This window comes from Lycorma delicatula, chromosome 1 (assembly GCF_047948215.1).
Source record: "Lycorma delicatula isolate Av1 chromosome 1, ASM4794821v1, whole genome shotgun sequence".
Classification (NCBI taxonomy): domain Eukaryota; kingdom Metazoa; phylum Arthropoda; class Insecta; order Hemiptera; family Fulgoridae; genus Lycorma; species Lycorma delicatula.
The window spans coordinates 200,934,140-200,956,553 of NC_134455.1; the positions used below are offsets into that span (position 1 = coordinate 200,934,140).

Consider the following 22,414-nt stretch of genomic DNA (forward strand, 5'->3'; position numbering starts at 1 on the left):
GCAATGATTCCTGGTCGTCAGTCTCCGTAACAAGCAAGGAAATACTCCCTAGTCCTGCTTGCATTCTTCTTAGAACAAGGGCTGTAATCCATAGTTATTTTATACCCAATCCAGGAGTGGCCAAGAGGTACAAAGAGCAACAGGGGAACACAGAAGGTTCCCAGCTGTCCATGGCTTGCTGCAGGCAGTAGTCGTATTTATAGGCTTGCTCAGAATTATTGGTAGGAGGAAGACAGTAAGCAATATAGTTGCAGGGTAGTGAGGTTAAGGTATCTCTGGCCATGATAGAGGAATCTATGCTAGTCAATTCCGGGTGGAACTTTCCCTGGCCTCCTCAGGTTCAGACGGCAAGTTCTCCAAGATTGATGTAGGGACATCCACCTAAGCAGAAAGAGGCAACCCATTGGTCGAAGAGTTTCATGCAGCTAAGGGTAGACATGGCAGTTCTACCCATGTACTTCTTGCAGCCCAGCAGAGCATCAAGAATTTATTGGACTTCATAGAAGGACCCTACAACATCAGTGCAGAGGCGAGTAGCAGAATATTGTCTAGACTTAGACATGTTAAAGGAGTTCTTTCCACTTTGGAGGAAGGTTTTGAGAAGTTGGCATCCTGGTCCAAGGAAGTCAAAGTTGTGCAGGCACCACCGGTTCCAGCTCCTGCACAACCAAGGTGTTATGCTGAAGTCGTGTGGGGCAAATGCAAAACTAGCCAAGCCTCGCTGCAGCCCGAGCTGTTGTTTGTTAACAAGGTTGAGGGGTCTACTAAGACTAGCAGACACCTCAAACAGGACTTCACGATTGCTCTTTGTGGCACGTGGAAGAACCTCAAAATTAGGGAAATCAAAGAAACCAGCAAGGATCTGGTCCTTTATTATTGATTGTGAATGATAAGGCGACTGTCTGAGTCATCACACAGAGTCTTTTGAGGGAGTTGAAGAAGCTTGAGGTCTAGGTGGACCCAAAACACAAACGTAGGCCCCGGGTCAATATACGACATTGACCAGCAGCTATCTGACGAGGATGTTCTGTCCCTTAATAGGAAACAGAACATCGAGTGGCATGAGGCTGCACTTAAGCAAGAGTGTAGGCTACTCTTCAAGACTGGGAAGCGTGATGCCCAATGCTATCATGGTGTATTTGAACTTAGTGCTGGTCTCTTTAAGCTGGCTAGGAACGGAGGGAGTGCTACGAGGCGTGATCTTCTCCCCTCAGGAAGGTAATCGAGATGGTCTCTTTAAGAAGTTTGTGTCTGAGGGTAGGTTGATCTTGATCTCACGTCTTGTTGAGTCAGGGAGTATATTGATGTGCAAAGGTGCTTTAAGTTCTGTCATTTTGGTCACAGAGCGAAAGTCTGTAAGTATGCGTCAGTCTGTGTGCATTGTGGCAAGGAAGGTCACAAGCGTGATGACTGTCTGCAGAAAGCCGAGGCTCCATCCTGCATCAACTGTAAAAGGTTGCGCAAAGAGTGCATACATTCGGTCAACAGTAAGAACTGTGACTGTTATTTACATGCAGTAGAATTGTTTTTCAATTCCCTGGAAAGTTAGGATTTCTCATTGATGCTTGATGTCTGTGTGTATTGTTAGGTGAACTGTTGTTGTGAGTCTTGGGGTTGCTTTTTTGAAGCGCCCTTTACTAGCAGTGTGATCTACCAAGTCATGCTGTTTTAATGGTCTCTTCACATGTGTGATGATTTGCTCATTTCTCTATGCAAAAAGCTGTTGGTTTAGGCCTATTGTACTTCCCAAATTGCTTCTTTGGTAAGAGTTAGGTGTGGGCATTTTCTGCAGGCTTTTGTTCCTGTTTGCAGGGATGCTTTTGCATCAGGGATGGGTTAATCAAATCTTGCTAGTTTGGGTTGCTTCAGTCTTGACTAATGTGCTGTTTGAGTAGTTATAAGGGACCTGGTAGAGAATTATTTCTCGGCAGTTTCTTCTGCTGTATTTTGACAATTTTACTTGACTGGCTTACTTCTCCTCACATCCTGCATTGGCGATTGTGGGTTCATTTAGTGTTAGTTACCTGGGTGGCTAGGGTGCTGCCCAGACAGTTGATTGGCTGGAGGTAGGTATGCTTAACACCAAGCCCTGGTTAGATTAGCTCAAGTATCAATGGGGGTTGTGCTTGAGAGCATGATTTTCACTCTCTCAGGTATGATTTTACTAACTTTAGGATGGCGATTTGTTGAATTGGAGTGCACTATTAAGGGACAAATAAGTAAATGTTAGTTGTGATCAACTTAGCGTTAAATCCGAGCAGTCCTCAATTAAGCTGAAGTGGGAGACTAGAAATTATACTCAGCTCCTGAACAAACCAGACCTGAGTTCCTCTGGTACAGTTCTTTTACTGGTTAGAACTCCAATCATTAAATTTAACATTATGCTGTTGTGATATGAAATTACTGAATTAATCATATTGTAAAGTGGGTATATGAGGTTTAGGTGGTGATAGAATGGTAATAGAGTTAGGCGCATAGGGTCTTTGATCTTCTACAGGTAGGCAGTTAGTTTTAGCAGTTCCTGAGGGCTACGTGGTAGTGTTAGGTGTCTTCTAAGAAAGCAAATCTTCACTAGGATGGAATTTACTGATATGAATGTCTTTTGAGGCATTTGCATTTGTGGCATCTCATCGAGGCCAACTGATGACTGTGGAATGTGATCAGTTTGAGGGCAAGATGTCCTCCAATTAAGCCACTCATGGCTAGGAATGGAGGGGGTGGTGTGGCAACTAGACAAATCACAAGGTGGGTGTTCTTTTCCCTCAAAGGGAGATGTACTTAAGATAGCTTACATTCAAATAATATAGTTCTAATAATTTCCTCAAATCTACTTGTTTCATTTCTGAATCAAAAATATAAATATAAAATGTATTTCAAAATCTTTCGTTCTTTACTAATTATTGCTTCATAATGTACATATAGTATAAGAAGATTTGTGGAAGTTATTAGAACTATATTATTTGATTGTAAGCTATCTTAACCGCATCCAAAATTCATGGAGAAATTACATGGTTCATATCTGTGGTCGATTAGTAAGTCACACAGTCATATAAAGACAATCAGTTCCCAAACATGTAGCTGACCTTTTATTTCATTTTAATTTTGAGGACAATTCCGTGTGTAGATTGTGTCAAATAATTTCATGTGTTAGAAGTTGTGCTCACACCATGAGCTAAACTTACTCTTTGAATTATTCAAAACCAAGCAAGCGGTCAGTGTTTTGACTTTTCTTTCAAGAGATGCAAAGAGAAATTTCTTAAGCAGTATCGTCACTTGAGATAATATATGGGCATCCCATGTGAATGGAATTGCAATGAAGCCCATGAGGACCTTTTTCCCAGAACAGGATTGATTCAAGCAAATTATTTTAACTTTGAAGATTATGTGCACAATATTTGCATCAAGAAAAAGTTTTACTATTAAATTCTTGCCACAAGTCAGACTGATAAAGGCAATTTACCGTTTTGAGATCTTGAAGTGTGTTGCACAATCTAGACCAAAGATTTAGGAATCTAAGCTATTGTGAAATTGTGTTGTTTTATGACAATTATTAATCCCATACTACTCCTCAAACTCAAGCCCTCATATCATGTCATTTGGTTCGAACAGCTACTGCAGCCCAGACTTAGTGTCAAATAATCCTTTTCCTGATTGAGAAGAAACAAAAAGATCATTTTTGAAACTATCTTTTTTTGTCAGTACCTTTTTTTAGTCAACTTTAGTGTAAGGTCATCGACTACTACTACATGACAGATATTTTAAAATCAGTTTACAAGAGCTTCTTCAATCTCAAAGTCTGACTTTGAGTGATGAATTTAGATCCTAGGCACTGACTTCTGAAAAAGCTAGTATATAAAGTTTTTCCATGGATCAACATTTTTTTTATTTAGTGTATAGTTTCAGTAGCTTACAAATTAATTTGAACAGAAGGGAATTTTTTGTTTATTTCTATGTTGTGGCTACACTGAATGACCACACCCATTCTTTAAGTTGCCAGCTAAAAAACAGCTTTTAATACCAGTAATGTTCAAAAAAGGCTCTTGTGGGCCAAAGCCTATGCTAATTGGACCAAAGAAGACCGGAAAATGTTGTTTTCTGGTGATTCATATTTTTATCTTCAGGGTCAAAAGGATTGCATACATTAGAAAGGCATCAGACATAATACATTACCAGCTTATGTCCAAAAATCAGTTAAACATCCCTAGAAAAAAAAACGTTTTGGGGTTGTTTCACATTTGAAGGTCCTTGTTCAATAATTCCGGTAGATGGTATATTGAAAAGTGATGGATATATCAGTAGTATGGTATATTGAAGGAAAGGGTTGTGACACAACTTCAAAACAAATTCCCACAAACCAATAGAATGTTACTACAAGATTTGGCAGTATACCATACTGCCAAAAAAGTGGAAATATTTTTTCAAGAACAAAACCCTAAAAAGCTCCTGAGGAAGGCAAATCCCCAGACTTAAACCCAGTTTGAAAATCTTTGGGCAGTAGTAAAAGAAGATCTAAAAAAAAAATTGTACCATAAAAATTGATCTCAATAAAGTAATAATATTGGTATGGTGTCATGATGAAGATATAAAAAAATGTATACTTCACTTGTTGAATTGATGCCAAATCATGTACTTCAAGTAATTAAGAACAAAGGAGGACATATTAATTACTAGATATTCACAAATTGTACAGGTATGACTTTCTTTTAAATAAAGATATCTTCTATTAAATAACATCTGTGTTCGAATTAATTTGCACACTACTGTATTGTTGGAACTTTTCAATTTTCTAAATCAACAAAGGTTTGATTTTTTTTTGTGTTGCAGTGGAGGCCGCAGGCAATAGTGTTCGAGATAGTGACAGATAAGAAGTTTGATATGATAATTATGTTATTCATAGGGTTTAACATGCTCACAATGACTATGGATCATTATCAACAGACCGAGGTGTTCACTAAAGTGTTAGATTACCTCAACGCTATATTCATTGTGATCTTCACCAGCGAATGCCTTCTTAAAATATTTGCTCTTAGATACCACTATTTCAAAGAGCCCTGGAACCTCTTTGATTTTGTGGTCGTCATACTTTCTATTCTAGGTCAGTGCATTATTTAAAAAATGAATTTTGCCCGTATCTTATAGGAAGCTTCTAAAAAAAGTAGGCAATAAGTTCTATGTTTGTAAAGACATTTTATTCTATTAATTTCGATTAAATTTGTTGTCTTAGATTATCAGATTATGAGGGCATACTACCTCATAATAATTCAAAGCTGAGATGATGGTAGTGTTAACTGGTGCAGTCTTATTTTATTGCATTTTCAATAAAAATTGTTAAATTCAATGACTGTTGAAATTATTCTAAATCGCACTGAATAAATTGGTTGAGAAATAAGATTACAGATTTTTATGAGAAAAAATATAATTTTTATTTGTTTTTACAAAATGAAACAATAAGAAAGTAGTAAAACCACTCACCAAAGAGTACTTTTTTTTTAATTAAAAGATTTGTATAATTGGACCAAACCAAAATATAAAAAAAAAAACAATGCCTTGCTTGTTTCTTTTATATTAATGAAGATCTTATTAGTTTCATTAAACTTAATTCATGCTGCCTTTACAGTTAGTGTGAAAAATATTAGTAATTAAAAATAGTGCAAAAATATTAGTAATTGCAATGATTATCTGTAAGTAGCAGTTTTAGATAATGTATATTAATCAAATTTTGTTTTTAATTTCTTTCAGTATGTCAATTCCTATCTATTAATGCTATTTAGAAGTGAATTTTAGAAATACTTTTACTTCATCTTCATGTTAATTTGACGTAACTTATTTTTCTTCTTCTTTCCCAGTATTTTATTAATGAAATATTACAGGATCAACAAGTCACCATCTATTTTATTATTTGTTTTATTCATGTAAAAATATTTTAACTTAAAAATGAAAACATATCTTTTTTTAATTTATCTATCCTCTACAGGTTATAGGTTAAATTTTATGTTAAAATATAAATTTACTTATTTTATTAGAAAAAGTATATAACTAATATAGAATTAAACCATTACTACTCATAAAATTTGTAAGTAGTAGTAAATCCTTCTTCTTTGTAATATAAGACTGTATATGAGCAAATGTGGTCGAACAACCTCAGAATCTTTTTTTACTGGTACAAAAGTCATTTATGTAAACTAAGGAAATATAGTTGCTTACAGAGTAAGGAACCTTAAGACTTAACAAGCCTTCTTCACTTGACACAATTAATCCTGGTTATTTGAACTATTCTCCCCAAGTAAAATCTAAACCTCTCATTAGTTATACCTCTCATAGCATTTCCTTCCAGCTTATACTGTGTTCCTCCACAGAATACTGTGGTCAACAGTATCAAATGCTTTTTGGTTGTTTAAAATAATAGCTGTCTCCTTGTATCACTAATACCTTTTACCAACTTTAGAAGACAAACTTTAGCATGTTTATTTTTGTAGCTAATTTGTTCTTAAACCTGTACTGGTTTTCACTAAAAAAATTCAATCGTAACTAGAAAATTAACAAGTTTTTTCTAACAACTGCCTAGCATCTTAGAAAACTGTGATAACAAGGCAATAGGCCTATTATTACTACATGACTTCTATCTCCCTTTTAAAAAATTGGAGCAGTTATTGCTTGTTCAAGTTTTTTTAGGAAATTTAACTGATTCCAAGCTTAAAATACATATGTAGGAAGATTATACAATAATAATCAGATATATATTTGAGAGTTTAGAGACTTAATTCATCAAAACAAATGACATTTAGGTTTTATATATTTAATAATACTTTCAATTTCCCAATAATCTGTCGTCAAAAAACATCCAGCTCCAGACATTATTCACAGCGATATTTATATCATATGACTCAAGAACTCCTTCAGGCTAGATTTCAATTGTTTAACAATGCCTAAAAAGTAATTATTAACTACTTTGGCAATTTTTTATCTTCATTAATTGATGGACTGAGATCAATTTAATACTACTTATAGCTAAAAATTGTGTGTGTAAAATTGATCAACTATTTTCCATTGCAGTTAAACATTAGCATTATTAATTATACAGAGATTGTTAAAATAAAATTCCTTAGTCTTTGTTAATGATACAGATAAGCCTATTCTTACACCTATTATAATGCTTTGATTCATTAAAATTATATGGTTGATTTTTTACTTATTTATATATTGATTTTTTTTTAATCTTATTCCAATAATCCATGGTTTAAACTTAAAATTATTTTTTTCTTTTTTACTCTGAATTCTTTTTGTTTTTCAATACAAGCCACAATAAATCATGAAATTCATTAAAAGCTACATCTATATATTTTACACTATGAACTACATTGCAGTAAATATTTTTAATTTCCTCTCTGAACTAAACTAAATTAATACTACCATGAAAAATTACTTTCTTAATACTTTCCACTTCTCTTACGTATACTTGTATGACAAAGGATACCAGTATTAAAATATGATTAGTTAGCCTACATAAGTTTTTAAAATTTTAAATATGTTGTCAACAAGTCCCTGAGTCTAACCTAGTCGGAATTAATTAGATTCTATTACATGTTAATGAAGCAAGAATTTCTAAATATTTATGATTATACTATAATAAATTAAAATTTACATTTCCTACTAAGAACACTAGAGGATTACTGTTAAAAATTTCCAAGAAATTATGTAATTCATCAATAGATATGTAAGTTCATAAAATCTATAAAAGGCAAATATACTACTCATGCCTGGTTTTCCCACAAATAAGAACATGTTTAAGCCAGTAGCCAATGAGAGATTAATTTTGTTAATAGTGCAGTGTGTATGATTTTTTGTATATGCAACTACTCCCTTGGCCCTAGAAGGTTAGGGGATTTATAACCTTGAATTTTATAATTATCTAATTCTATTTCATAGATCAGTCTTTCTGTTAGAACAGTAATATTTGGAATTAATTTTAAATTAGTAATATTGTTTATAACATTCACAAGAGTTTCTATTGGCAGTCCTGGTCTTTTATGGACAATTTTATTTTAACGTGCCTCTGATTCAAGAAGCCATCTTTAACGCTTCTTCAAGTAAAACAAACTATGATTGCTACTTGTCTATTCAATGAAAAACAAAGTATTTCTTCACAGTTCTATTTTCATTTTCTTCTTGGTATTTGGAGACAAATATTTATTTCATTTTTAGTTATTGAAAAAAACCAATATCTTTACCACATTTTTGACGATTAATACCTTGGCTTGTTCATTGTTCAAATATTTCTTAATCTTTAAGTATTTTTTTTAATCTTAAGTATTGTTACATTTCAGTAATTGTAATTTATAAATTTTCATTCTTTATTTTTTTCACGCTTTAACTTTCTAGTTAAACCTTCTGTTTTATTTAATACATACTGAAATTTTATTTTATAAATCTCCAGTTATTTAGAAACCATATTGATTGGACCATAACAACTTCCAATGAATTCCCTAGCTTCTTCTCAATTTCTTTATCTCTTCTTCTCCTTTCATTTAGCATTTGTACAATATCCTTAAGGGTGTGCATATTCCAAGGCAGTGCTTCTTCACTTGTGTTTCTCACAGTCCTACATTTTTTATTTCCCTGTTTAATAAAGTAAATATAGAGCTTAGCACATGTACATGAAAATTTCTGGAACAGGTATTGTAAAGAATTCTCCCTGTAACTTCTTGTATCGACTTTAAACACATTATGAAAGACATAAATTAGTTCAATATTTAAACAGATAAACAAATTTAACTTAGCAGAAAAAGATACTGGATTTAGGGATTGTGCAAAATTGTTATACAAAAGCTATCATATGAGGTGATACTTTCATTAAATTAAATAATGATTTATTAAATTACCTCAATTACAAAATAAGAAGACATAATATTTGAAAAATTCTCTGTTTTTTATTTATTATGAATTACAATTTATACACCAAACTGAAACAGATTTTTGCAAGTTTTTTCTTCTACTGAAATTTTAAGTATAAGATTTGTTTATTTTCAAAATATGTTTATTTTTAGCACTTTTTTGTTGCAGGTCTTGTCCTGAGTGACATCATAGAAAAGTATTTTGTCTCGCCAACATTACTGCGAGTCGTAAGAGTAGCTAAAGTTGGTAGGGTATTGAGATTAGTTAAAGGTGCTAAAGGTATTAGGACACTGTTGTTTGCACTTGCGATGTCACTGCCAGCCCTTTTCAACATCTGCCTACTTCTTTTTCTTGTCATGTTCATTTTTGCGATTTTTGGCATGTCATTTTTTATGCACGTTAAAGAAAAGAATGGTATTGATGCCGTCTATAACTTCAAGACATTTGGACAGTCTATGATTCTGCTGTTTCAGGTAATAATAAACTGAATATTTATTAAAAATATTTAATTGATAAAAAAATACTATATTTTTGTCTATGTTGATTGGTGATAAAAATTATTTAAAATTATCCCCTTTTAACTGAAAAACTGAATGGAATTTATTAAATATTGCATTTAAAACTTACATCATGGTTATTTTAGTCATTTATTGCTATCTTCAATTACTGGTTCTGGTGTTCTCACCACATGGTATCAGCTAATGATAGGAATGACAGATTTTAAGAATTAGGCAGACACATATATAAAATGTGGTCAAAAAGTGTATCAGATTTGAATAATGTCTGTTAACTGTATATTATTATGCTTTTATACTTTATAAGATGTTCAAATGAATCGAGATGTGAATTTTGTTTGTATTTGTTTAGAATAACAAAGTAATTGACAGTTTTAATGGATTTATGATCTGTATCCATGAGATGGTTTCAAGAGGATATTTACTTTATTAAATAGGAAAATAAAGAATGTAGGAGTCTAAAAAAGATAGATGAAGAAGCACTGCCTTGAAATAGACTCCAGGTTAATATGTATGCTGTTACTCTCAAGCATATAGTAGAAATTCTAAATGAAATGAGAATAAAGAAGTATAGAGGGATCTAGGGAATTCATTGGAAGTGTGTCATGATAAATTGAGATGATTACTAAAAAATTGGAGGTTTCTGAAATAAAATTTCAGGATGTTTTAAATAAAATAGAAGGTTTAACTAGCAAGTTCAAAAGTGAAAAAATAAAGAATGCAAATTTATAAAGTAGAATTGATGAAATGAAATAATACTCAAGCTTAAACAATGTAGAAATACTTGAAATACTGAACAGAATAGTGAAGACCTGGTATTAATTGTCTGACCAATAAGTATATATTGTTTCTTTGTTTGAAGCTGCAATGACTGATATCTACAATGTAGATGTCAACAAAGTTTGTTGACTGATATCTACAATTTAGTACATTGTGCACTTGAACCAATTAGTTTACATGTCCTAGGGGTATTGCGTTTGTTTGGTGGCTGTGTTCTGTGTGTTAGGATTTGTTTTTTTCATTTACAGTTCAGAAAGCCACAGTCCAAAAAGTCTATATCCAGACTTTTTTAATTCATGAACTATTTTTTCTTTATTTCTGTTTGATAATATAATGTATTATTTTATTGTTTGTTTTGATTTTATATATCTATATATAAAATCTGTTTTTTTTTTTGTGAAATTGTGTGTCAGTGAGTGAGCTGTATGTATGTTTAGTTCGCCAGGTATTTCATAATGTTAAGTTCTTTTATGTATTCTTCAGGTTGTAGGTCGCGTTGGGTAGTCTGCAAATCATACTTCTAGAAGCAGTTGGATTTTGTTATGAAATGGTGTTTTATATATTTTAATGCAGTTTTATGTATTCAGATGGATGATGTTTTACATGATAGTATCTGTCATTATTAGTTTTTTATATATTTTTGAAGTGTGGTTTTACTGATTGCATTTTGCAGTTATAAAGGCAAGAAAATTTATCATTACACTGTGTTTATATTCAGCTATAAAGTTTAACTTTTTATGAAAACCATACAAAGCACCTTAATCTTGATGTTTAAAGAATTTTGAGTACGGAAAAAATGTTACATTATAAAGTTGTAGCTTCAAAAAATTCTCAAGCAAACACAATCTTGAGGAATACATTAAGGAGAAGGAGGAATTTTTATTCCCAAATCAGAATCATTTATTGTGCATTTGTTTTGTGATTTAATTCCTTTAAGAATTTAAGTGCCTTATTCATCCCAATAAATCACAATAAGTTACAAGAAATCAATGACAACAACTGATGTGCATGGTGTGTTGTAAGCAAACTCAATCTTCTCCAAGGCAGAAGATTTATCTCAAAGGAGAAGGTCTGGTACCAATTTACAATTCCTGAAAATCTGAATTAGTACTAATTTTATTCAACTGGTAATATTTTTTTTCCTTTGATGAAGCTTTACAAAGCCCCTCCAGTAGTCATTCATTCATCATGATATTTGAATAATTCTGAATAAGGAAAGAAAATGTTAACCATAAAACTAATTTTCTCTATTCCCTAAAAATAATTGTTTATTACTTCAATCTTAACATCTGATATTTACAATTGATTTATTCTGCAGAATACTTGTTTCTAACTTTGTTTTATCCACTGTTTTCTAATAAAAGTGAGACATCTTTATTATTTTTTTTATTAAAACTGTAAATATTTTTTTGTCTCAATGTCATCTACGAGAAGATAGGTATAAAATTATCTTATAAAACACTTCACATGTACGCAACAGACAAAACAAAAATTATTTACAAAATTTAATTTATTACTTGCATCAAAGTTTAAAAGACGTTTATTGGAAGTATGGTTGAAGAAGTATAGTATTAGTCAGTAAAAATTTGTTCTGATTAGAGGGTGTTTTAAACAAAGATTGCTGGAGACATACATTGGTCCACATGAAGGTTTGGAAAAACAAGGACAGGCTTTGGAAATGAAGCAGGCCTTAGTGCTTTCAAAACATGACATCAAAATGATCCAGTCGTTACGGAATAAAAGCATCATGCCTACTAAATTCTTGGATATAGTGGTTTATCCATTTTTATTAAGTCCATTGTATCAACAGGAATGCTGAATTTTGTACCAATAACTAATTTAAAGATTATTATTTCAATTTATTTTTGTTTGCATATGACTTCATAATGTAACATTTTTTTCCTTATTCATAATTCGTCACTATTTTCCTTACTATAATCTTTTAAATAAATCCATTTATAGTAAACACTTCACACCACCAGGGAATATTCTATTGCTAGATATAACTTCTTTTTTTTTATGACAATCTTTATGAAACCTGAATACTACCTAAAACATTACACCAACATAATAATCATCCATATTTATTATATTTCTTTTCATTAATCTGCAGTATTGTTGCCAGCAGTGATAATAATTTGATATAATAATAAATGCAAGTACAGTAAATTTTGTGCTCATTATAAGAATCAAAAGCAGATTTACATCCATGATCATTGACAGTATTTACATTTTTATATTTAATGGCTTTTTTAGTACTCACAGCTATAAGTTTGCATTCATATGAAGAAACCAGATGAGTAATGATGATGTTATTAAGCTTATTTAAATACATCATTTCTAAAATAGTGACTGAAAAATAAATGACATCATATTACCCTACCAGCAGATGATACTGTCTCAGTTACTACTACTTTTCTTTTATGTATTTCTATCTCTTCACACTGCATTTTCTTCCAATCTTCTAGCCTTATCAATCAGCCAACTTCAAGTTCAGCACGTATATAGATAGATAGCAAGTTCACTTGCTATCTATCTTTTGTTAACCTTGATTCTTATTTCTTGCTTTCCCCATTTCTCCAATCTCTCCTTAACAGTTCAACTTTTATGATAGCCCACCCTTTGGTAAATCTGTGCACCTTTCCTGAAAATTTACAGTCTTCTTCATCGTTTGGGTCTTATCACAGTCCCTTCTTTCTTCATCTTTAACATAGTCCAATTACTAACAAGTTGTCTTCTTTTAATATGTTTTAGCTATGATCTTATTTCTATCATCCTATCAGCATATGCTACACAAAGAATTTTTCTCATTTTAGCTACTCGCTCAGAGAACTGAATTTTCACAAAATATTATTACATTTTCTTCATCTTCATTTCCTATTCTCTAGTGTTCTGTCTACTAAACACCTTGACAGAATGGTTTATCCGTTTTTATTAAAAAAGGATAAATGAATGGTGATTTATTAAAAATGGATAAAAATATGGTACAACAATAAATGCAAGTACAGTAAATTTTGTGATTTTGTTATCAGTATCAAAAGCAGATTTACATCCATGACCATTGACAATATTTACATTATTATTTTTAATTGTTTTAGTTGTTTAATTGGTTACTTAGTTTCTTTCAAATACTCAACTAAAGTAAAATTTGTAGTATCATATTTAGTATACAGTTAATAAATTTTACTTGTTAATTCCTTAATAATGTTTTTTAATTTTCTAAATGGCTCTATACGTATTATACATTGTGAAATTGTCAGAAAAAACTCTGTATTATGGTTCAATAAAAAAGCCATTTTACGCACTTGATTGTGCTATTAAAATGCCTTATGCTAGTATCTAAATATATATGGTACTCAACTCTTTGTTTATAATGTTTTGATTTTTTTTTAATGAAACTTCTATATTACAATGAATTATGGAATTATTATACATGGTTACAGAAAATTATTTTATTTTTATTCATTATTTTATTCATTAATAGCAGATAACAAGATATAAATTTCAATGCATCTATATGTATCAAATGTTGTTTTTTCTTTTAGTAACATTGATTGTTATTGCTATTATTTATAATATATGCCAACATTGTCAATGAAAACTATACCCAGCATTTTCAACCTACAGGAACCAGTTTTTTAATGTTCTATTTACTTTTCACGCCCTTCAGTCTCCACGATACTACTAGCTGAGACATTCCAGGTGTTATGGACAATCAGATTGTAAAAGAAATGCATTTATCATCTTACTCAGGTTGCAAAGCAATTAATTAATTGAAATTAATATAGAAAAAAGATCAAAACAGATATAAATATCACAAAAACAAAATAGGCCGTCATAATATTCAGGTATTTCATAATATTCAGTATTTTCTTTGAAATTCGGTTAAAGTAGTTATTTTTTTTATTCAGAAAATAATCATTTCTACCTTATATGTACTTAGGTTGATGTTTAACAGCCTAGATATTTTTAACGTACCAAAGAATAGTTTTACTTGAACAGATTATTTTTATATCACTTGTGCACCCAACTATTTATTATCTGTTGAATTATTAAATTAAGTGCAACTTCCATCCTAATCCACTTTATATTATCACTTTTGATCAGACTTAAAAAAAAAAAAAAGGTTTGATTAAATTTAAAGAAATTTGAATACTGTAATAGAAATCAGTGGTTTAAGTATTTACCAGAATTAATATTATTCTTTGAAAATTAGAATATTATTTTATACAAGGTCTGTTCAGAAAATAACTGAACATTTTTAATTGCACACTAACGAAGATATTTAGTGACATGCGGTTGGCACCATTATGTTCCGTATAACCTGTAATCCGTATAATCTGTAATCATAAGTTCTTGGCTTGTTGATATCTCATTTAGTTTTCATGCTATTGTTATTTGAGTGCAATGTGCTTAAGTGTTAGTAGCATTTTTTTGTAATGTGTGATTTTCAGGAGCAACGACACAACGTAAAATTTTGTGTGAAACTGGGGAAAACTTTCACAGCAATATTCCAGCTTTTGAAACTAGCTTATGAAGATGATGCTCTTGGTTGTACACAATTTTACGAATGGTTTCACAAGTTAAAAGTGGTCATCAGTCAATTGAAGATGACCCTCGAGCAGAAAGACCTTCGACTTCAACTGATGACACCCACGTTCAGAAAATCAACAATCTGGTACATGCAAATCGCCAGTTGACTATCGGAGAACTTGCATAAGAAGTAAGCATCTCATTCAATGCCATGGCATCAAGCCATGGCATTTTGACTGAAAAATTGAACATGCATCAAGTTGCAGCAAAGTTTGTTCTTTGTTTGTTGACCGAACAGCAGAAAGAACATTAAGTGGATGTTTGTCTGCAACTTCTTGAACAAGCCAATGACGATGACACATTCATGCAAAGGATCATAACCGTAAATGAAAGCTGGGTTTATGACTACGACATTGAGACAAAAGTTCAATCATCAAAAAATTGCACATTAGAAAAATTGCTACAAACACTTAAACATGTTTCACTCAAATAACAATAACATGCAAGCTAAACAAGATATCAACAATCCCAGAACATGTGGTTACAAAGAAGATTATGTGGAACACAGTGCTGCCAACCGCACATCATTAAATACCTCCCTTGGCGTGTAATTAAAAATGTTCGGTTATTTTCTGAACAGACGTCATACAGTTAATCTAATTTAAAAAAATTGTCTCATACATTTAAGACGCATTGTATAATATAATCAGTCTACTACGTTACTGTTGTCCAAGTTTACTTAGAGCCCTCTCTCAAACAAGGGATTAAATTTGGTAAGCATCTGTCTTGGTAGTACAATTGACAGTTGATCCATGTGCAAATATTGACCAGTTTTTACTTTAGCCTGCAATGATATGGATGTAAAATCAAGATATTCAATGTGTCATCTGATTGAGGTTGGACTACTAAGGATAGGGATAGCTTAGAGAAGAAGGTTCTGCTTTCAAATCTGAGGCAGGGTCAGTTCTGTCTGTGTTGTCTCATATTTCAACCTGACTTGACTGATACAGTGCAAGGTATCATCTGCCTTGCACCTCTGCAGACTAGACCTGGATGTGGGTACATGTCTCCACATCCAGGTCTAGTCTTCAGTCGGGTCTTAGGGTCTAAGTCTTCATCCAGGTCTAGTCACATCCAGGTCTTAGGGGTCCTGAACTGGATCAAGTCCCTATGGGGTTACTGCTTAGTGGCGGAACAGCTCTCCTTTGCACAATGAGTCTCCTCATTGTGCAAAATTTCATGAGAGTGAAATTAAGTGACTCCACCGAGATAGGGACTGGCTGTAGGTAAAACCAGTAGCAAGACTGACAAAAATCCATTAATTTCAACGTCAAACCTCACCTGAAGCAGAGAGGATTGATTGGACTTTGATATTTCAACTGTAATGCTGGTGGTTAAACAGTGTCAAATTTTGTTCCAAGAATGACGGTAGCAAGAGGATAGCTTGCAGCTTACCAAGGTAACTACTTACATTAGGATTGATACTATGAGTCAGTGCACTCCATAAAGATAAGTATATGATTGCAGAACTGTGATCAGGAAGAATCAAATGTGAATGACATGATAGTCCCTTGAACTAAGTATATATTCTTCTTTTATTTATTTGCCATACCTTCACTGTACAGGGAGCCTTCAAAGAGTACATATCTGTAATAAGACGTATGACACTTTTCAATGAATGTCTTTAGATTTCACAAAATGTATCTTCAAAATTGAAAATTCCACTATAATATCATTGATATTTAAGTTATTTAATTCTAAAACTATACTTTCTAAAAAATTTTACTTTCAGTGTTGTATCCTTTCTAAATTTTTATACAGGATTTTTTTCAGTCACAAGGATCAGTATCATGAAACAAAAATTATAATTTTATCGTAATCTTTTTCAGATGTCAACATCAGCAGGATGGGATGGAGTGCTAGATGGCATAATAAATGAAGAAGATTGTGACCGACCAGATCCAGAAATGGGATCACCAGGGAACTGCGGCTCATCAACTGTTGGAATAGCATTTCTCCTTTCATACCTTGTGATCAGCTTCCTTATTGTGATAAATATGTACATTGCTGTCATCTTAGAAAACTACTCTCAAGCGACTGAAGACGTCCAAGAAGGTTTGACTGATGATGACTACGATATGTACTATGAAATCTGGCAACAGTTTGATCCAGATGGAACACAGTATATTCGTTATGATCAGTTATCGGACTTCCTTGATGTGCTCGAACCACCGTTACAAATTCATAAACCGAATAAATATAAAATTGTTTCAATGGACATACCTATTTGCAAAGGAGATCTTATGTTTTGTGTCGATATTCTTGATGCATTAACTAAAGATTTCTTTGCAAGGAAAGGAAATCCCATTGATGAAACTGCAGAGCTTGGAGAAGTAGCACCGGGTAGGCCGGATGAAGTTGGTTACGAACCAGTTTCATCGACGCTGTGGCGTCAACGTGAAGAGTATTGTGCGCGGCTTATACAGAACGCTTGGCGTAAACATAAACAGCAGCGGTTGGGTGGTGTTGATAGCCCTAACTCCAGCGATGCACGACAGACTGCCGTCCTCGTGGAGAGCGACGGATTCGTCACAAAGAATGGACACAGAGTTGTCATTCACTCAAGGTCGCCTTCCACCACATCTCGCCTCGCGGATGTTTGAGCAAGGCCACGTCCCCCATCCTCGGTATGTATAATTTTACTTTGCTAATTGATTTTATAATCCATTACTAATCCCGTGTACTAATTAATTGGGGACAGCTTGGAAATCATTTTATGGTGATTAGCAACTTCAGAATAGTTAAACATTCAGACTTATTATAAAGTTTATTAAATAGGAATGTAAAAAATTCATTGTGAACTCTAAACATTTCTTTTTAACTCAATTGCATTAAATATTTTAATCAATGAGCTAATTGCATGGAGTTCTTCATTTGTTGCATGGAACATTTTTTGAATTGTATTAGAATAATAAAATAGGAAAATCTATAATTTATTTACAAAAATGCAGGTATTAAAATAAGAAGGAAACTTTACATCAGCCAAGATGCTGTTTAGATAAGTGTATCAAAGCACTTATTACACAAGGTTGTAGTTAACTTTTGTAGAATTTATCATTATATTCTTGAATGTAGTATATTTTTATCTTTACCATTTGATTAGATACAAGAGAGTCTGTAGAGCTTAGTGATAGTATACAATACTACATTAATCATACTGGATTTATAATTCATATGTGCCAAGTACATTAACAGCATATATGGTACATTAATAAAAATAAAGTAGAAAAACACTCATTGAAAAAACTAAAAACCACTTTAAAAGAACTTTCTTTCAAATTACACAGAAGCTGTTCTTCCAGAGAACCTTTTGGAGCTACTAGCATGGAATTACCAGTGATGCTAGCATAAGTGAAGAATTATTGCTAATTGGCTCAAATAATTCCTTTGGAAGAGCAATTTTCTCGTAATTTGAAAACAAATGATTCTTTAGTGTTCCTTCATGAACATTATTGAAACTAAAATTTTTAAAACAGAACATAGATAGATATTTGAGGTAAAAAATCAGAGAAAAAATTAAATTTTGTTTTTGATTACCCACAAAATTAATTCATAAGAATAAAAGGAATTAGCTATTTCTACATTTAAGACCTGTATTCATAAACCCAGTTATGTATTAAGTGGAACAATTTGGGAACCTTTTTAGACAAAATGTCAATTCACAACTAAAGATGGCATTATTACATAATTTAAATCAATGAATCCAAGGAAAAAATAACCAAGGACCAAATAACCAAAGAACTCTTTGGACCAGGTTACTATAAAAATAAACCTTGAGCAACCGATCAAAGCTGGAACCAAAAAATATTTACTCTGACAATCTCTCCTTTTTTTGAGAATGAGAATAGCAGCTTGCTCTCAGCCATATTGTACAGTCATTATAAACCTGGATCTAATACTTGTATTAAATATGTATACATGTCATATTTTAAAAATAGACAATAAAAACTTTTCTCCATCACGTCTGTAATTTGATCATTTAAAGCATATGTGGAAATCCAAACATCAGAAGTTGAATTGATAAATTTATATAATCTTCCATCATAAAACTTCATAATTTAATTTTCTTTCTACATTATTTATATTGTTAAATTATCGATAAGACATAAGAATGAAGTACTACTTCAATGCAATTTTACATTACCAATTTTCTGATAATTTTTATTAGGAAAAATAAATTTATAATAAATGACATCTGATAAATCATTGAAATAAGTTTGTCTCTAAATAAATAATATTTTTTGAAATAAAATTTATAACATCACAGTAATCCTTTTTCTCTCTGGATGCATATTTTTAAAATTTGTAAGACTAAAAACAGTTATTAACATAAGATCTTTATGAATCATGTATATTATTACTCTAAGCAACAGTGTTTATTATACTACTATGTCAGTTATCTCTATTATCAACAATTATGTATATTGGTTTCCTTAATGTTTACTGAAAACAGACAAAATCTTCATTTTTTTTAATTTTTATTTTATGGGTGTTTATTTTTTTTATAAATAAAAAAACATCATCTAATGTACAATTACCCAAGTTACTGGAAAAATAAAGTATTTTTGGTCAAGGAGAGTGAAGGAAAGTTTTAAAAACATATGAAGTCAGAAAAATCAGTTTAATTGTAAACTTAGTAAAAATCAGAAATGTGATATGCAGCTCTTTACTCAACATTAACATTCATTGTGGCTTTTAACTTAGAAGCTGTTGGTAAAAGATTTGAAATGTTGATATACCTGAAAGTACAACAAAATAGAATTGATTTTTCAGTGTAGTTACTCATATTATTTTAAAATAAGTACACCAAAATATTATTTTACTCATGCTGACAATTTAGTTTTTTAATGTGGACTAGCACACTCTTGTTATTTAAAAAAAAAAGTATAGAAAAATATTATTTTACTCTTGCTGACTGTTCAGTTATTTAAATATAGATTAGCACTTATTCCTTCTTGATATGATCAGGAAAGAATAGGTATGAAGGAATTCAATCCAAATCAAATATTTATTTCATACCGCTAATTTATCTCTTTCATTTCTCATGTGTGAAATTTTTATAGTAGATAGCGGAGATTACCTTCTAGTTGTGTTAGAAGAATGATTCATAAATTGAATTAGAGAATGATTAATAAAATCATTCTCTAATTTCTTAATTCTTTCTGGTCCTGCTTCTTTTCTTTCATTTGTGTTTCTTCTTCTTGAATTGACCACCTAAGGACCACAATAAATACCTTAATAATTTTTTCTCTTTTGACTTCCTTTCTTCCCAATATTTATTCATTATTTCTCCATGTTTTTGCTTTGTCTCTTCACTCCATCTTTAGTCATATTTCTTTTTGTGTTTTTGAAACCCTTGTTTTCTAAATTAATATTTCACAATTTATTTCTATTTAAGATTATTTCTTCCTTGATATTTAGTTCTTTCACATCCTTTAAACCATTTTTAGATTTTTTGATTTTAGACAAGATTAAGAATTCTTTTAGTCAGTCTTTTTTCTTCCATTCTCAAAGATGTCAAAAAATCAGTCTTTTTTTCCTTATAACATCTGAAAGTCTGTCATTAAATTTATAAAGTTCTTTTTTTTTATAATCCTCCAGTAATTCTCTTCAATTTTACATGGCCCTAATAGTTTTCTTAATATTTTCCTCTCTTTCTTGCTCTTTAATTTTGCTTAACTTATTCATATATATACACTAACTGTATTACAAAGCCTAATCTTTTTGTTTTTCTGGAAATTGATTTTTTGTTGTTAAATGCTTTGTTAAATGATATGCAAGATCTATTTTACTAGCTCTAACTTCATCTGATTATTTATCTAAAGCGTTGGGTTTAATTACTTCACCTATATATTTAAATCTTTCACCTTATTAATTTTTCCATATTTGGTTATTAAAGTCTTTGAGCTTTTTTAATATTTGTCACAAATTCAGTTTTTTGAAAAGAAATTTGTGAACCTGTTTTTTTCAGCTAACATTTTGAAAGGATTAATTTGAATTTCTGCAGTTTTAATATCTGGGGACAAAATTCTGAGATCATCTGCAAAGGCCAAACCAAACAATTTATTTTGAGATTCTTACCCTTACTTCCTAGTTTCACATTTAAAATTTCAATCTGTTTATTCCATTCCCTAATTACTTTTTCCAAAACTGTATAAACAGTAAGGGGAATATACTTTCATTTTGCCTTACACGTTTTTGATTTCAAAAGTTTCAGAGCTTAGTCTTTGAAATTTTGAGAAAGTAATTGTAAGGGTTTCTTTTACTAAATTCAATATTTTTTATCTACTACAAATTCCTCTAATATGTTGAATAAAGGTTTTCTATCTATTGAATCGTACACCTTTTAAAAATCCACAAAAGTGATAACAATATTTTTACCCCTTTTGCAGTAATCTCTAATAATTGTTTTTAAACTAAAGATTTACTCAGAACAAGACTGTCCCTTTCTGAAACCTCCCTGGAATTCTCATATTTGGGGTTCTAATTGTTCCTTCATAATATTTTAAAGTTTTTTGAGGAAATTTTATAAGTTAGAGGTAGCAGTGAGATATTATTTATTTATTTTTTACCACCTCTTTTATGTAAAGAGTATTTGATAGTAATTTTTCAATCATTTGGAATTTTTTCCTCTCTCCAGATTTGAACAAATAACTTTTATAAATTTCCAGTGGTTGTTTCATCTGCATATTCCACATTTTAGCTACAATTGAGTGTTCACCAAATGCTTTATTATTTTTTAAGGTTTTAATCTTGTTTAATTCTTTTAAATCTGGTGGATGCAAATCAGAGAATTTTTTGATGAGCCCAATTTTTGTAAATTTTTCTTTTGGTTCTCCACAGCTCAGTAGATTTTTAAAATGATTGGCCAACATTTCACAATTTTCACTGTTCTTCACCACCAGGGATCCATCTGTTCTTTTGAAACATAAACTTGGAAGCTGATTTTTTTTTTAATCTAGCAATAGTAATTATTTGATAAGGTAAGAAGTTGTTAAGTTGTATAACTGTTTGACAATCTGATATGAGACCCAAGACCCAGCAATTCTCAAAAATAATATGCTTGTTCTTACTTGACTTACTAGGGCTTCTTCAACAGGCTTACTAGGGAAAATGAGGAGTAAAAGATTTCCCATTGCCTGTTTATTTAATCAAATATTGTTGAATATTTTCTTGCCAAGTCAATATACAGGTGATCCATCTATTACAAGTAACAAAATTCTGTAACTTCCTGGTATATTATGTTCTCAAATTCTAATATATATCTCCTTATTAGATTCCATATTCTGCTTTATTTAATTACCTTTAACTTTTTCCTATCATCTTTTACCTTTTTCCAATTGTCTTTTATATTTTTTTTTTTGTTTTATTCTTTTTTACCTTATAGTTTAATTCCTCCCTCTCACTCATCCCTAAATCACTCCCAGTTTCAGTCAAAATAATATTATCAATAACTCTTAATATTTTTAGTCTCCAGCTTTTAATTTCTCTACCCTCAAAATTTTATTTTAGTTCTTCTATTGCTACTTTCTTATGTAAACTAAGAGTAAAGGAAACGAATTATATCCTTTTTACACTTATTTTCTTTACTGGCACTTACCTTTCTTCATTTTCTACTCATATTATAGCTACCC

General features: G+C 31.3%; 1 protein-coding gene across 1 annotated transcript in view; it reads left to right on the top strand.

The window, feature by feature from the left end:
- Nucleotides 1-22,414, top strand: part of para (sodium voltage-gated channel paralytic) — a 544,951-nt gene that overhangs the window by 502,575 nt on the left and 19,962 nt on the right. Inside the window, exons 33-35 of the mRNA XM_075370553.1 lie at nucleotides 4,825-5,095; nucleotides 9,061-9,365; nucleotides 16,610-17,407. Coding sequence (XP_075226668.1) covers nucleotides 4,825-5,095; nucleotides 9,061-9,365; nucleotides 16,610-17,383 — 1,350 coding nt within the window. The 3' untranslated portion in view covers nucleotides 17,384-17,407. The remainder of the gene's footprint in view (nucleotides 1-4,824; nucleotides 5,096-9,060; nucleotides 9,366-16,609; nucleotides 17,408-22,414) is intronic.